Source organism: Callithrix jacchus, chromosome 7 (genome assembly GCF_049354715.1).
Source record: "Callithrix jacchus isolate 240 chromosome 7, calJac240_pri, whole genome shotgun sequence".
Taxonomy (NCBI): domain Eukaryota; kingdom Metazoa; phylum Chordata; class Mammalia; order Primates; family Cebidae; genus Callithrix; species Callithrix jacchus.
Window position 1 is genome coordinate 81,450,217 of NC_133508.1, and position 16,470 is coordinate 81,466,686.

At 46.1% G+C, this 16,470-nt stretch overlaps 1 protein-coding gene and 2 pseudogenes across 9 annotated transcripts in view; 1 reads left to right on the forward strand and 2 right to left on the reverse strand.

Annotated features, from left to right (window-relative positions):
- The window catches only part of KIF2C (kinesin family member 2C), a 31,900-nt gene that overhangs the window by 1,618 nt on the left and 13,812 nt on the right, over window positions 1-16,470 (forward strand). For 2 of the 9 annotated variants that reach the window (XM_002750737.6, XM_078331536.1), the window contains exons 3-6: window positions 4,998-5,099; window positions 5,266-5,314; window positions 13,865-13,987; window positions 16,158-16,280. In XM_002750737.6, the coding sequence (XP_002750783.1) occupies window positions 4,998-5,099; window positions 5,266-5,314; window positions 13,865-13,987; window positions 16,158-16,280 (397 nt within the window). Of the gene's footprint in view, window positions 1-3,732; window positions 4,102-4,997; window positions 5,100-5,265; window positions 5,315-13,864; window positions 13,988-16,157; window positions 16,281-16,470 lie in introns of those variants that run through there. The other 7 variants (XM_078331535.1, XM_035251234.3, XM_035251227.3 and 4 more) reach the window with 6 other exon arrangements.
- Window positions 6,871-8,167, reverse strand: LOC108592581 (N(6)-adenosine-methyltransferase non-catalytic subunit METTL14 pseudogene; annotated as a pseudogene).
- On the reverse strand, window positions 10,221-11,599 carry LOC128932641 (N(6)-adenosine-methyltransferase non-catalytic subunit METTL14 pseudogene; annotated as a pseudogene).

Sequence of the window (16,470 nt, forward strand, 5' to 3'; positions counted from 1 at the left end):
GCTAAGGCAGGAGAATTGCTTGAACCCAGGAGGCAGAGGTTGTGGAGCCAAAACCGTACCACTGCACTCCAGCCTGGACGACAGAGTGAGACTCTGTGGTTTTTTTTTTTTTTTTTGGATGAGGTTTCCAGGCTCAGGGACTCTGTTTTAAAAAAACAAACAAACAAACAAAAAATATTGGCTGGGTGCGGTGGCTCTTGCTTTTAATCCTAGCACTTTGGGAGGCCTTGGCTGGAGGACTGCTTAAGACCAGCCTGGGAAAAATGTTGAGACCTTGTCTCCCTATAAGAAATAAAAAAAATTAGCAGGGTATGGTGGGTTGTGCCTGTGGTTCCAGCTACTCGGGAAGCTGAGGTGAGAGGATCAATTTAGCCTGGGAGGTTGAGTCTGCAGTGAACCATAATCCAGCCACTGTACTCCAGCCACTGCATCTTTGGGCGACAGAGTGAGACCTTTCCTAAAAAGGAAAAAAAAAAGATCCTCTTGGTTAGGCATGGTGGCTCACATCTATAATCCCAGTACTTTTGGGAGGCCCAGGTGGGCAGATCGCTTTGAGCTTAGTTCAGGACCAGGCTGGTCAAAATGGCAAAACCCCATTTCTACAAAAAATACAAAAAAAATCAACCAGCATGGTGGCACATGCCTGTAGTCCCAACTCCTTTGGAGGATAAGGCTAGAGACTCAATCACCTGAGTCTGGGAGGCGATTTGGAGGAGAGCACTGTGACTTAGACATTTATGTTCTGGCAGCATTGTGGTATAGTGAAAAGGTCACTGGGCTAGGAGTATGAAAACCTGGGTTCTAGTCTGACTCTGCCACTGCTCTGTGTTCTCAGGCATGTTTCTGCCCCTCTTCGAAGTTTAGTTTCCTCATCTATAACGTGGGGATGATTATAATATCTACCTCAACAGAGCTGTTATGAGGATTTACTCAGCAAATTTTCTGGACTGCTTTAAAAATGCTAGACACTTATTGGGCGCTAGGGATACGGAGGTGAATGAGACAGACTCTTGAACTCAGTGGAGCTTTATTTTTTTTTTTCTTCTTTTTTTTGAGACGGAGTTTCTCTTGTTACCCAGGCTGGAGTGCAATGGCACGATCGCAGCTCACCGCCACCTCCTCCTGGGTTCAGGCAATTCTCCTGCCTCAGCCTCCTGAGTAGCTGGGATTACAGGCAGGCACCACCATGCCCAGCTAATTTTTTGTATTTTTAGTAGAGACAGGGTTTCACCATGTTGACCAGGATGGTCTCAATCTCTTGACCTCGTGATCCACCCGCCTCGGCCTCCCACAGTGCTGGGATTACAGGTGTGAGCCACTGCGCCCGGCCTCAGTGGAGCTTTAATAAGATAATACATGTAGCTGGGCACAGTACCTGTAATCCCAGGCACTTTGGGAGGCTGGGGCGGGAGGCCAAGGAATTTGAGGCCAGCAGGGCAATACAGCAACACATCATCTCTACTAAAAATAAAAAACAATTAGCCAGTCATAGTGGCTTGCGCCTGTGGTCCCAGCTACTCCAGAGGCTAAGGCAGTAGGATCGCTTAAGCCCAGGAGTTCAAGGCTACAGTGAGCCACTGTATTCCAGCCTGGGTGACAGAGTGGGACCGTGTCTTAAAATAATAAATAAATAAGATAAAACATGTAAAAAGCTTGCTTAGCATAGTACATATAGTAGAGATATTTAGGTGGTATATTTGAGAAATAAAAGCAGTGAATAATTTATATTATCTGTTCCTAAAGAATCAAGAGGTTCCTAAAATTTTAACCAGCTATTATCAGTCCTTTATGATTCGCTTTTTGTTTTTGTTGTTTAGAATTGTACCTCTTGTCTCACCTCACATCAAATACTGCTTTTAGAATAAAGTCCAAACTTCTTTTTTTTTGAGACTTAGTCTTGCTGTCTTCCAGGCCAGAGGGCAATGGTGTAATCTTGGCTCACTGCAACTTCAGCCTCCTGGGTCTGAGCGATCCTCCCACCTCAACCTCCTAAGTAGCTGGGACTACAAGCATGCACCACTAAGCCCGGCTAATTTTTTTTTTTTTGTTAATGAATGAGAGGTTCTTCTGTGGCTCACGTTGGCCTTGAAGTCATAGCCTCGCCTCCCTCAAGCGCTAGGACAATTGGCCCAAGCCGCCACGGCTCTAACTTTTGTATTTTTAGTAGAGACAGGGTTTCACCCTGTTGGCCACAGTGCTCTCCTTCAAATCTCCTCCCAGCCTCAGGTGATTGATTCTCCTGACCTTGTGATCTGCCGGTCTCTGCCTCTGAAAATGCTGGGATTACAGGCATGAGCCACCGTACTTGGCCGGTCCAAACTTCTTATTGGGGCATTCAGAGCCCTTTCAAGCTCTGACTCTAATCACCCTTTTTCTTTGTACCTCACAACTCTTCTTCCACATATCCTATGGCCGGCAAATGAAGCAGTTTACTACTCTGTGTCTAGTTCCCTGCTGCTTTTACACTCTTATTCCTTTCTCCTGGATGTTCACCCTGAATTATCAACATGAGAATCAGTTGATTGTCAGTGCAAGGCTTAAAACTGGTTTTCTGCGGATTTTTTGTTTTGTTTTGTTTTGTTTTGTTTTTGAGATGGAGTCTGGCTCTGTCGCCCAGGCTGGAGTGCAATGGTGCGCTCTCAGCTCACTGAAACCTCTGCCTCCGGGTAAGCAATTCTCCTGCCTCAGCCTCCCAAGTAGCTGGGATTACAGGTGTGCACCACCACACCAGCTAATTTTTGTATTTTTTTTTTCTTTTGTAATTTTTTGTATTTTTAAGTAGAGACCGGGTTTCACCATGTTGGTCAGGCTGGTCTTAAACCCCTGATCTTGTGATCCTCCCGCCTCAGCCTCCCAAAGTGCTGAGATTACAGGCGTGAACCACTGCACCCAGCTTGGTTTTCTTTGTTGTTTAGGGGTTGGAAATGGGGGAGGTATGTACCAAGAGACTGTAGCTAGAAATGTGGATAGAAATGTGATTACTGAAGTGCTTTCCAGCTTTTGCATATAATGATTCTATCCTCCTTTTTCTTATCTCATTCTGCTTTGATTTCCTTTGTGCATATGATTTACAATCCCCATTAGAAATTGAGCTCATGGACCAGGCGTGGTGGCTCACACCTGTAATCCCAGCACTTTGGGAGGCTGAGGCAGGTGGATGACAAGGTCAGGAGTTCAAAACCATCCTGGCCAACATGGTGAAACCCCGTCTCTACTAAAAATAAAAAAATTATCTGGGCTTGGTGGTGCCTTCCTGTAATCCCAGCTAGTCAGGAGGCTTAGGCAGGAGAATTGCTTGAACTGGGACCTGGGAGGCGGAGGTTGCAGTGAGTGGAGATTGTGCCACTGCACTCCAGCCTGGGCTACAGAGCGAGACTCCCATCTCAAAAAAAAAAAAAGAATTTGAACTTATGGTGGCAGGGGTTATATATGTCTTAATTCACCTTTAAATACCTTCCCCCTGCACACTGCTGTCTTCGTGGTGCCTAACAAACATCTGAATAGGCAGCTAATAACTGCAGTTTGTGTCTCTAGGCAGTAAAGCTCTCAACCTGGAGTACATGCTCTGTCACATTTTGAAATACAAATAACAAAGTTGGGACAAATTGGATATGTTTGACCCTGTTGTAAAGTTATGCTGGTGAAATTTGAGTTGTTCCTAAAGGATTGCAGGATTCCAATGATGTAAACTTAGAATTGTGACTTCATTGCAGGCATCAACAGGAAATAGGTAGGGCATGAGCACAAAGCTGTAACTGGGGAAGAAGTTTCTGGGCCCGGTAGAAAATGTAGGTAATCTTAGAGTTAGGTAGCAGCTGCCAGGAACTTGCCCCTCCCCATAAGATCCTAAAGGGCCCCCATTTGACTCTCACCAGACAGTTAGAACTTGTTTCCTCCTCTGTGTCAGCCAGCAAGAGGTGCCTGGAGGGCTGTGTCCAGCAGGACCTCACTGCCCAGCAGAACAGCTGGGGAGCCAAGTGCCCTAGGTCAGCTGTGGAGTACCTGACTGTTTGCCTGCCTGTCTGCCCTCCTCTTTAATTCATTCTCATCACTGACATCTATGACTGGCTTGGAAATCAGAAACCCACATCCATCTAGATGGTAAACCATTATTAAGGAGTAGCTGTTTTATAGCTATTTGTACTTAATGGAATTTAAAGTTGGTAAAGTTTGAATTTAGGGGTAGCCTTGTCTATAGAAATAAATTTATTTATTTGTTTGTTTGTTTGTTTTTGAGATGGGAGTCTAGCTCTGTTACCCAGGCTGGAGGGCAATGGTGCAGTCTCAGCTTAATGCAGCCTCCACCTCCCGGGTTCCAGCAATTCTTCTGCCTCAGACTTGGGGGTGCCAGGCACAGGGGCTCACAGCTGTAATCCCAGCACTTTAGGAGGCCTAGGTGGACAGATCACCTGAGGCCAGGAGTTTGAAACCAGTCTGGCCAACATGGTGAAACCCTGTCTCTACTAAAAATACAAAAATTAGCTGGGCTTAGTGATGCATACTTATAGTCCTAGCTACTCAGGAGGCCGAGATGGGAGAATAGCTCAGACCCAGGAAGTGGAGCTTGCAGTGAGCCGAGATCATGCCACTACCCTCCAACCCAGAAGATAGAGTAAGACACAGTCTCAAAAAAAAAAAAAAAAAAAAAAAGGCCAGTCACAGTAGTGGCTCACACCTGTTATCCCAGCACCTTGCAGGCCGAGGCAGGTGGATCACAAGGTCATGAGTTCAAGACCAGCCTGTCCAATATGGTGAACCCCATCTCTACTAAAAATACAAAAATTAGCTGGGCTTGGTGGCATGTGCCTGTAATCCCAGCTACTCAGGAGGCTGAGGCAGGAGAATCCCTTGAACCTGGGAAGCGAGATTGCAGTAAGCCGAGATCCATGCCACTGCACTCCAGCCTGGGCAACAGAGTGAGACTCTTGTCTTGAAAAAAAAAATGTGTTTGGACTGGACAAACAATGTTTCACTGAAACTTTACTTGCTCCTTACAGATTGATTTTGATGATGTGGCTGCAATAAACCCAGAACTCTTACAGCTTCTTCCCTTACATCCGAAGGACAATCTGCCCCTGCAGGAAAATGTAACAGTCCAGGTAGGTGCCTGTCATCTGGCTGCAGCCAGTGCCCCACAGGATTCACTTTGCTTATTGGCTTTTTGCTGATTGATTGTCTGGCAATGTAGCATAGTACGTGGGCTCAGGATAGTCCCTTGAGAATTGATAAGAGCCATATATTAAGATAGTTTGATTTGTTTTTCAGAAACAAAAACGGAGATCCATCAATTCCAAAATTCCTGCTCCAAGAGAAGGTAAGTGCATTTCTACCAGCTTACTGTCATGGAATTTGTGTCAAGAATAATGTTTCTAGGGCTCAGAGTTGTGGAAGCTCCTTTTTTGCAGGTGGTTTCTTCTTTTTTTTTTTTTCTTTGAGACAGAGTCTCACTTTGCCTTCAGGCTGGAGTACAATGCCATGATCTGAGCTCACTGCAACTTCCTACTCCCTGGCTCAAGTGACTCTCCTGCCTCAGCTTCCTGAGTAGCTGGGATTACAGGCACGTGCCACCATGCCCAGCTAATTTTTGTATTTTTAGTACAGATGGGGTTTCATCATGTTGGCCAGGGTGGTCTCAATCTCCTGACCTCATGATCCACCTGCCTTGGCTTCCCAAAGTGCTGGGATTACAGATGTGAGCCACTGTGCCCAGCCTGCAGGTCATTTCTATGTGGACTGTCTTGCCTGTGTTCCAAGCATCTTTATGAGGAAGAATCCAACCTACAGCTATCAGGCCAACCTCTAAGAGACCTGGTGCATTTAGGAAATTTGCTGCCTGGCCTAGAAACCTTTTCCATAGAATGCAAAGCCTGATGCTGAGGAGTGGGAATCAGCCATTGGCAGGCCTGTTTTCTTCCCTCAGGGCTCAGCTCTCTCAGGGGAACAGTATGCCTTGGAGAGAGGCTTTGAAAAAGGGAGACACTAGGTCTAGGCTGTTGAGAAGTATGGTGGGTGGTGCTATAGAGAGGGGTGGCTGGGGCTGGAGAGAATAATAGCAATACCTGGTGGTGTGTGCCTATAGTACCCGCTACTCAGGAGGCTGAGGCAGGAGAATTGCTTGAACCTGGGAGGCAGAGGTTGCAGTGAGCCAAGATCGTGCCATTGCACTCCAGCCTGGCGACGAAGGGAGTCTCTGTCTTAAAAAAAAAAAAAAGAGGAAAGCAAGGAGGTAACTCTGTTCCTAAGCTCCCGGAAAATACTGTGTTCCACAGACTCAGAAGAAAAGTTGGATAAGGGTTCACTGGCAATTGACAAATATTCAGGGTAGTGAAAAACAGCAGTTGGAACATGGATAGCCGCTTGCAGGAGATCCCGGAGCGGCAGAAGTTACGGCGACAGCTCCTCGCGCAGCACTTGGGAGCTGAAAGTGCCAACAGCATTGGTGCAGTGTTAAATAGCAAAGATGAGCAGAGAGAAATTAAAGCAAAAGCTGCAAGTGCATTCTAAAGTTAAGTCTCCCACTTGAAATTTAACTACAATAAAGAACGTTAAGCCGGGCGCGGTGGCTCATGCCTGTAATCCAGCACTTTGGGAGACCGAGGCGGGTGGATCACGAGGTCAGGAGATCGAGACCATCCTGGTCAACATGGTGAAACCCCGGCTCCACTAAAAATACAAAAAATAGCTGGGCATGGTGGCGCGAGCCTGTAGTCCCAGCTACTCGGGAGGCTGAGGCAGGAGAATTGCTTGAACCCAGGAGGCGGAGGTTGCGGTGAGCCGAGATCACGCCATTGCACTCCAGCCTGGGTAACGAGTGAAACTCCGTCTCAAAAAAAAAAGAAAAAAAGAACATTAAAGGAGTATAAACAGGATCAATGTCTTCAACAATTATCGAGGTGGGAAGCCACCTCTGTGTACTCCTCCACTGCCCCCTCTTAAGCCACCTCTTTCTCCTCGGAAGTTAGGTCGATTTCTTTCTCATCCACGGCCAGCGGAAGTTCCACCTCTTCCTTCACCTCGGGGAGCTCCACCTTCTCGGGTCAGATTTAGATTTGGGAGGAGGTGATTTTGGTCAAAGTCTCTCAGTTTCTTCTTTACAACCAGTCAAGTAGGAATTAGGAGCACTGAAATAGGATGCATATGTTTCCGCATTGTAGTTGCTATTTGTAAGCGTTGGTCCAACTGTGAGCCAGCCTGGTCGAATTGTACTATCCCTTCCAAATAGATGAAGGCGTCTTCTACCAAGACAAAAATGCTCAATTATATGAAAAATTTCTACAGGTTTTTCTGTGTTGCCAATTTCAGGTTCTTCTGTGATAATTAAGTCAATGTCAACATTAGCATGAATGATTCCTTTCATCCCCATGAGGCAGTGTTCCTTTGTTCTCTGAAAGACAGCCTTTGGATCTAAAGTCTTAGCCTTCCCAGGATTGTTTTTATTGGTTTTAATCCAACAAATATCTTCACATCTTCTGTAACCCCCTTTTCGTAAACACACTCTTCCAAGGTCCAACCCCTCCCCAGTACCACACCAGAGAAAATAAACGATCGAGGTGCTGCAATCTCATCAATTTCTAACTTCATAATATCATCCCAAGTCCAGCATTTTTCATTAGCAGTGATGTCAGTTTCTCTGTAAAACTCTTCTAAAGGGGGTTCCAGAAGAATCACATCAAATTTGGGTGTTAGTTTTCTGATGTCGAAGGCTTCTATATCTGCTTGTAAGTACATAGGAGGAGTGTTAGATTTAGCTATTAACTCATCCTTTAGCCTGATAAGCTCCCTCAGTTTAGGATATTCTTCAAATCAGTCGGCTAAACCTACATCCCTGATGAAATTCTGAGGTCTATGTCCAGTGTCTACAAAATGTTGGCATTAATCATTGGGATTTAAGCTCTGTTTTCTTAAGAAAAGTACTAGAATCTTTTAAAATTTCTTCTTCATATGGCAAATTTTCTTCCTCCTGTTGTATTTCTAATCGTTTTGCATTTGGAGCACAGGTATCATAGGAAGCCCTGCAAGTTTCTCTTGTTTCAGCAATTTCTCTCTGCTCATCTTTTCTATTTAACACCGCACCAATGCTGTCGGCACTTTCAGCTCCCAACTGCTGCGCAAGGAGCTATCGCAGTAACTTTTGCCGCTCCCGGATCTCCTGCAAGCAGCTATCCATGTTCCAACTGCTGTTTTTCACTACCTTGAATATTTGTCAATCGCCAGTGAATCCTTGTCCAACTTTTCTTCTGAGTCTGTGGAACACATATTTACCGGGAGCTTAAGAACAGAGTAACCTCCATGCTTTCCTCTTTTTTTTTTTTTTTTTTTAATTTTAAAGACAGTCTCCCTTCGTCGCCAGGCTGGAGTGTAATGGCACGATCTTGGCTCACTGCAACCTCTGCCTCCCAGGTTCAAGCAATTCTCCTGCCTCAGCCTCCCGAGCCGGTACTATAGGCACACACCACCATGCCTAGCTAATTTTTGTGTTTTTTGTTTGTTTTTTTGAGACGGAGTCTTGCTCTGTCACTAGGCTGGAGTGCAATGGCGCAATCTCGGCTCATCGGAACCTCCATCTCCCAGGTTGAAGCGACTCCCCTGCCTCAGCCTCCTGAGCAGCTGGGACTGTAGGCACATGTCACCACGCCTGGCTAATTTTTTGTATTTTAGTAGAGACAGGGTTTCACCATGTTGGCTAGGATGCTCTCAATCTCCTGACCTCGTTATCTGCCCACCTCGGTGTCTCCCAAAGTGCTGGGATTACAGGCACGAGCCACCGTGCCCAGACCAATTTTTGTATTTTTAGTAGAGAAGGGGTTTTACCATGTTGGTCAGGATGGTCTTGATCTCTTTCTTTTTTTTTTTTTTTTCTTTTGAGACAGAGTTTCGATCTTGTTACGCAGGCTGGAGTGCAATGGCGCAATCTCGGCTCACTGCAACCTCCACCTCCTGGGTTCAGGCAATTCTCCTGCCTCAGCTTCCTGAGTAGCTGGGATTACAGGCACGTGCCACCATGCCCAGCTAATTTTTGTATTTTTAGTACAGATGGGGTTTCATCATGTTGGCCAGGGTGGTCTCAATCTCCTGACCTCATGATCCACCTGCCTTGGCTTCCCAAAGTGCTGGGATTACAGATGTGAGCCACTGTGCCCAGCCTGCAGGTCATTTCTATGTGGACTGTCTTGCCTGTGTTCCAAGCATCTTTATGAGGAAGAATCCAACCTACAGCTATCAGGCCAACCTCTAAGAGACCTGGTGCATTTAGGAAATTTGCTGCCTGGCCTAGAAACCTTTTCCATAGAATGCAAAGCCTGATGCTGAGGAGTGGGAATCAGCCATTGGCAGGCCTGTTTTCTTCCCTCAGGGCTCAGCTCTCTCAGGGGAACAGTATGCCTTGGAGAGAGGCTTTGAAAAAGGGAGACACTAGGTCTAGGCTGTTGAGAAGTATGGTGGGTGGTGCTATAGAGAGGGGTGGCTGGGGCTGGAGAGAATAATAGCAATACCTGGTGGTGTGTGCCTATAGTACCCGCTACTCAGGAGGCTGAGGCAGGAGAATTGCTTGAACCTGGGAGGCAGAGGTTGCAGTGAGCCAAGATCGTGCCATTGCACTCCAGCCTGGCGACGAAGGGAGTCTCTGTCTTAAAAAAAAAAAAAAGAGGAAAGCAAGGAGGTAACTCTGTTCCTAAGCTCCCGGAAAATACTGTGTTCCACAGACTCAGAAGAAAAGTTGGATAAAGGTTCACTGGCAATTGACAAATATTCAGGGTAGTGAAAAACAGCAGTTGGAACATGGATAGCCGCTTGCAGGAGATCCCGGAGCGGCAGAAGTTACGGCGACAGCTCCTCGCGCAGCACTTGGGAGCTGAAAGTGCCAACAGCATTGGTGCAGTGTTAAATAGCAAAGATGAGCAGAGAGAAATTAAAGCAAAAGCTGCAAGTGCATTCTAAAGTTAAGTCTCCCACTTGAAATTTAACTACAATAAAGAACGTTAAGCCGGGCGCGGTGGCTCATGCCTGTAATCCAGCACTTTGGGAGACCGAGGCGGGTGGATCACGAGGTCAGGAGATCGAGACCATCCTGGTCAACATGGTGAAACCCCGGCTCCACTAAAAATACAAAAAATAGCTGGGCATGGTGGCGCGAGCCTGTAGTCCCAGCTACTCGGGAGGCTGAGGCAGGAGAATTGCTTGAACCCAGGAGGCGGAGGTTGCGGTGAGCCGAGATCACGCCATTGCACTCCAGCCTGGGTAACGAGTGAAACTCCGTCTCAAAAAAAAAAGAAAAAAAGAACATTAAAGGAGTATAAACAGGATCAATGTCTTCAACAATTATCGAGGTGGGAAGCCACCTCTGTGTACTCCTCCACTGCCCCCTCTTAAGCCACCTCTTTCTCCTCGGAAGTTAGGTCGATTTCTTTCTCATCCACGGCCAGCGGAAGTTCCACCTCTTCCTTCACCTCGGGGAGCTCCACCTTCTCGGGTCAGATTTAGATTTGGGAGGAGGTGATTTTGGTCAAAGTCTCTCAGTTTCTTCTTTACAACCAGTCAAGTAGGAATTAGGAGCACTGAAATAGGATGCATATGTTTCCGCATTGTAGTTGCTATTTGTAAGCGTTGGTCCAACTGTGAGCCAGCCTGGTCGAATTGTACTATCCCTTCCAAATAGATGAAGGCGTCTTCTACCAAGACAAAAATGCTCAATTATATGAAAAATTTCTACAGGTTTTTCTGTGTTGCCAATTTCAGGTTCTTCTGTGATAATTAAGTCAATGTCAACATTAGCATGAATGATTCCTTTCATCCCCATGAGGCAGTGTTCCTTTGTTCTCTGAAAGACAGCCTTTGGATCTAAAGTCTTAGCCTTCCCAGGATTGTTTTTATTGGTTTTAATCCAACAAATATCTTCACATCTTCTGTAACCCCCTTTTCGTAAACACACTCTTCCAAGGTCCAACCCCTCCCCAGTACCACACCAGAGAAAATAAACGATCGAGGTGCTGCAATCTCATCAATTTCTAACTTCATAATATCATCCCAAGTCCAGCATTTTTCATTAGCAGTGATGTCAGTTTCTCTGTAAAACTCTTCTAAAGGGGGTTCCAGAAGAATCACATCAAATTTGGGTGTTAGTTTTCTGATGTCGAAGGCTTCTATATCTGCTTGTAAGTACATAGGAGGAGTGTTAGATTTAGCTATTAACTCATCCTTTAGCCTGATAAGCTCCCTCAGTTTAGGATATTCTTCAAATCAGTCGGCTAAACCTACATCCCTGATGAAATTCTGAGGTCTATGTCCAGTGTCTACAAAATGTTGGCATTAATCATTGGGATTTAAGCTCTGTTTTCTTAAGAAAAGTACTAGAATCTTTTAAAATTTCTTCTTCATATGGCAAATTTTCTTCCTCCTGTTGTATTTCTAATCGTTTTGCATTTGGAGCACAGGTATCATAGGAAGCCCTGCAAGTTTCTCTTGTTTCAGCAATTTCTCTCTGCTCATCTTTTCTATTTAACACCGCACCAATGCTGTCGGCACTTTCAGCTCCCAACTGCTGCGCAAGGAGCTATCGCAGTAACTTTTGCCGCTCCCGGATCTCCTGCAAGCAGCTATCCATGTTCCAACTGCTGTTTTTCACTACCTTGAATATTTGTCAATCGCCAGTGAATCCTTGTCCAACTTTTCTTCTGAGTCTGTGGAACACATATTTACCGGGAGCTTAAGAACAGAGTAACCTCCATGCTTTCCTCTTTTTTTTTTTTTTTTTTAATTTTAAAGACAGTCTCCCTTCGTCGCCAGGCTGGAGTGTAATGGCACGATCTTGGCTCACTGCAACCTCTGCCTCCCAGGTTCAAGCAATTCTCCTGCCTCAGCCTCCCGAGCCGGTACTATAGGCACACACCACCATGCCTAGCTAATTTTTGTGTTTTTTGTTTGTTTTTTTGAGACGGAGTCTTGCTCTGTCACTAGGCTGGAGTGCAATGGCGCAATCTCGGCTCATCGGAACCTCCATCTCCCAGGTTGAAGCGACTCCCCTGCCTCAGCCTCCTGAGCAGCTGGGACTGTAGGCACATGTCACCACGCCTGGCTAATTTTTTGTATTTTAGTAGAGACAGGGTTTCACCATGTTGGCTAGGATGCTCTCAATCTCCTGACCTCGTTATCTGCCCACCTCGGTGTCTCCCAAAGTGCTGGGATTACAGGCACGAGCCACCGTGCCCAGACCAATTTTTGTATTTTTAGTAGAGAAGGGGTTTTACCATGTTGGTCAGGATGGTCTTGATCTCTTTCTTTTTTTTTTTTTTTTCTTTTGAGACAGAGTTTCGATCTTGTTACGCAGGCTGGAGTGCAATGGCGCAATCTCGGCTCACTGCAACCTCCACCTCCTGGGTTCAGGCAATTCTCCTGCCTCAGCCTCCTGAGTAGTTGGGATTACAGGCCCAGCTAATTTTTTGTATTTTTAGTAGAGATAGGGTTTCACCATGTTGACCAGGACGGTCTCGATCTCTTGACCTCGTGATCCACCTGCCTCAGCCTCTCAAAGTGCTGGGATTACAGGCTTGAGCCACCATGCCCCGAGGTCTTGATCTTGACTTGATGATCCTCCTGGCTTGGGTTCCCAAAGTGCTGGGATTACAGGCATGAGTTACCATGCCTGGGGCCAGCATTTTTTTTCGTTTTTTTTTTTTTTTTTTTTGAGACAGAGCCTCACTCTGTCACCCAGGCTGGAGTTCAGTGGTGTGGTCTGCTCATTACAACCTCTGCCCCTGGGTTCAAGCAACTCTCCTGCCTCAGCCTCCCAAATAGCTGGGATTACAGGCACCTGCTACTGTGCCTGGCTAATTTTTTAATATTTTTAGTAGAGATGGGGTTTCACCATCTTGGCCAGGCTTGTCTTGAATTCCTAACCTCGTGATCTACCGCCTCAGCCTCCCAAAGTACTGGGATTACAGGTGTGAGCCACCATGCCCAGCCAGCATGTTTTAAAGACTCCAGAAAATCAATATAGCTGATACCAGGGGTTTCTTATGATGTGGCCCTGGCCTAGCTCTGTAATTTGACAGCCCTGGGTTCATGTCCTGGCACTGCCATTTATTTACTAGCAGAGTCACATTGGACAGGTTACTTAATGTCTCTGAACCTGAATGACCTCTTCCATGAGTTAAGTCCTCATGAAAGGACTTAACCTTATGATGTCTTGAGGTATAGGAAGATTGTATAATGGGAGATACTGCTATGGTTCAGATTCATAATACTGGGCCAGGCTTATGCCTGTAATCCTAGCACTTTGGGAGGCCAAAGCGGGTGGATCACTTGAGGTCAGGAGTTCAAGACCAATCTGGACCAACATGATGAAATACTGTCTCTACTAAAAATAGAAAATTAGCCAAGCATGGTATACACCTGTAATCCCAGCTACTTGGGAGGCTGAGGCATAAGAATCCCTTGAACCTGCGAGGCAGAGGTTGCAGTGAGTCAAGATCACACCACTGCACTCCAGCCTGGGTGACAGAGTGAGACTCTGTCTCAAAACAATGATGCATAATACTTTTTCTCAAGGACTTGGATTAGGTCTCTCACCAGAAATGTTTTCAGGGTGGCTATAGGTCCCTGTACTTACTCAAGACAAATGCTCTTTGTGGGAGATATCTTTGCCCTCAGGAGCTCCTGGATTTGCACAATGTGGACAAATAGGTTTTGGGGTTACTGGTACTTGGTCTTTCTAATTTTTCCTTTCTTTGGGTGGAAGGAATATGGGAAGTTGGTGGGCCCCTTTCCTGGTGGCTGGGACCTATTTCACCTTGTATGGAAACTTGGAGGTTTGCCCCGACCGCCCTCCAGATCATGCAGCACTGAGTGGCTACTGCTCATGGTTCTCCAGGTCTTCGAAGCCGTTCCATTCGCATGTCCACTGTCTCAGAGCGTCGTGTCACTGCTCAGGAGAATGATATGGAGGTGGAGCTGCCTGCAGCTGCAAACTCCCGCAAACAGTTTTCAATTCCTCGTGAGTAATGAATGTGCTCTCCCTGTTTGAGGACCTGGAGCAGGATCCTCTCACATTGCTCTGTCCCTGTGCTGGAATATCCTAAGATTCATCCATTCCCCCAGCTTCAGTACTGGTCTGCTCCTGCCCTACCAACATGGCTTTCTTATTTGGAAATCATCTCTTTTTTTTAAAGATTTAATTGAAACACACACACACACGTGTACACATAGCACTGAGTATACAGTTATGTGAATTTTCATAAGTTGAACACACTCATGTAACTAACATGATCAGAGCATTACCAGTACTTCAGAGCATCTGAGTTCAAGCCCTGTTTGTCACATTGGGGCATGTTTTCTGTGGCCATGTAATCAGTCACAAGAAGTGAGACTGGGCAGGAGCCCTCTGACACAGTTGAGGAGTTGTCACAGCTAAGGTCTAAGTACACATAGCATTGAGTATATAGTTCAGTGAATTTTCATAAACTGAACACACTCATGTAGCTAACATGATCAGAGCATTACCACTACTTCCCTGTTGGGCACATTTCCAGCTCCTAATCCCCCCAAAGGTACACGTAATCCTGACTTCTAATAGCATTAATTAGCTTTATTCTTTTTATACTTTATTTTATTTATTTATGTATTTATTTTTTGAGATGGAATATCACTCTGTCACCCAGGCTACAGTGCGGTGGTGTGATTTTGGCTTACTGCAACCTCTGCCTCCTGGGTTCAACCAATTATCCCACCTCAGCTTCCTGAGTAGCTGGGACTACAGGTGTGCGCCACCATGTGCGGCTAATTTTTGTATTTTTAGTAGAGGTGGGGTTTCACTATGTTGGCCAGGCTTGTCTTAAACTCCTGGTCTCAAGTGATCCGCCCACCTCAGCCTCCTAAAGGGCTGGGATTACAGGCGTGAGCCACTGCACTTGGCCCTCTTTTTGTACCTTTTTTTTTTTAGACATAGTTCCACTCTTGTTGCCCAGGCTGGAGTGCAATGGTGCCATCTTGGCTCACTGCAACCTTCATTTCCCAGGTTCAAGTGATTCTCCTGCCTCAGCCTCCCAAGTAGCTAAGATTACAGGCATGCACCACCATGCCCAGCTAATTTTGTATTTTTCGTAGAGATGGGGTTTCTCCATATTAGTCACACTGGTCTCGAACTCCCAACCTCAGGTGATCCACCTACCTTGGCCTCCCAAAGTGCTGGGATTACAGGCATGAGCCACCATGCCAGGCCCTCTTTTTATACTTTTTTTTTTTTGAGACAGAGTGATCTGCCTGCCTGCAGTGGCTCACACTTGTAGCCTCAGCACTTTTTGGGTGGCCGAGGCGAGCTGATCACTTCGCCATGTTGGCCGGGCTGGTCTCAAACTCCTGACCTCGTGATCCACCTGCCTGGGCCTCCAAAAGTGCTGGATTAAGGCATCTGCTACCATGCCCAGCCCTTTTTGTACTTTATATAAATTGAATTTAAAAACTTTTAAATGAGCTAGGTGAGGTGTGGAAAATTAATAAAAATAAATAATTTTTAATGTGAATTGTTTGTCAGTCTTTAATAATTATATAAAGTAGATGCAAATTTGGTAAGACACACAACCATTACACTTTACATATATCAAATTAAACTCTAATAGGATTAAGGTAATTGAATGGGTCATGACCAGGTATGGGAAGTAATAAGGTGTTGTGGACTGGACCTTTCTGTATTGAATCAGTCTGGTTAGTTGTTGCTCCAGTTCCCTGTCACCTTGGCTTTTCAGTCTTTGCTCCTTTAAACCACCTGGGTTCCTGAGGCTTTGGAGAAGTCAGAAAGGCCTGGCTTTTCTCCCTAAGGCCAGGCCTGGCCTGACCTGAGAACGAACCCATGCTTGGGCGAAGTGTAAAGCATTCAGGCCTTCACAGGCTTTTCCCTTCATGTTGAAGCCCATGCTGAATATTCACATACACTTTAAGATATTTTGACCCCAGGAGCCAGCCCTTGCAGAAAGCGTGGTCAAGGTCAGAGTACAGGCCGAGGTGAAGGGAAAAGTGCAAGCTTTGCACATACTATAAGAGCCTTGCTGAGCCAGGCAGGTTGGAGCCCTCCTGGCCCATAACCAGGGCCATGCGCTCAGGTGAGGACATGCGCTCAGCCTGTGGTACACCTGCCTGCTTCTCCAATGACTATTGTTCCCCCTCCACAGCAGGGCCCCCTAGGCCTTCCTGCTCTGCAGTGGCTGAAATACCATTGACGATGGTCAGCGAGGAGGTGGAAGAGCAAGTCCATTCCGTCCGAGGCAGCTCTTCTGCAAACCCTGTGAACTCAGGTAGACACATTGAGCTATCTGCTGTTCTGCTTCTAGTGAGGCACAGATAACATCCTGTCCTAAACCTGACCTACCTTAGCCCCTGAGTTAAAGCCCTGTTTGTCACAAGGGGGCATGTTTTCCTCTGGCCATGGAATGAATCTTTCATTATGAAGACAAAACAAGGGGCTGGGCGTTGTGGCGCATGCCT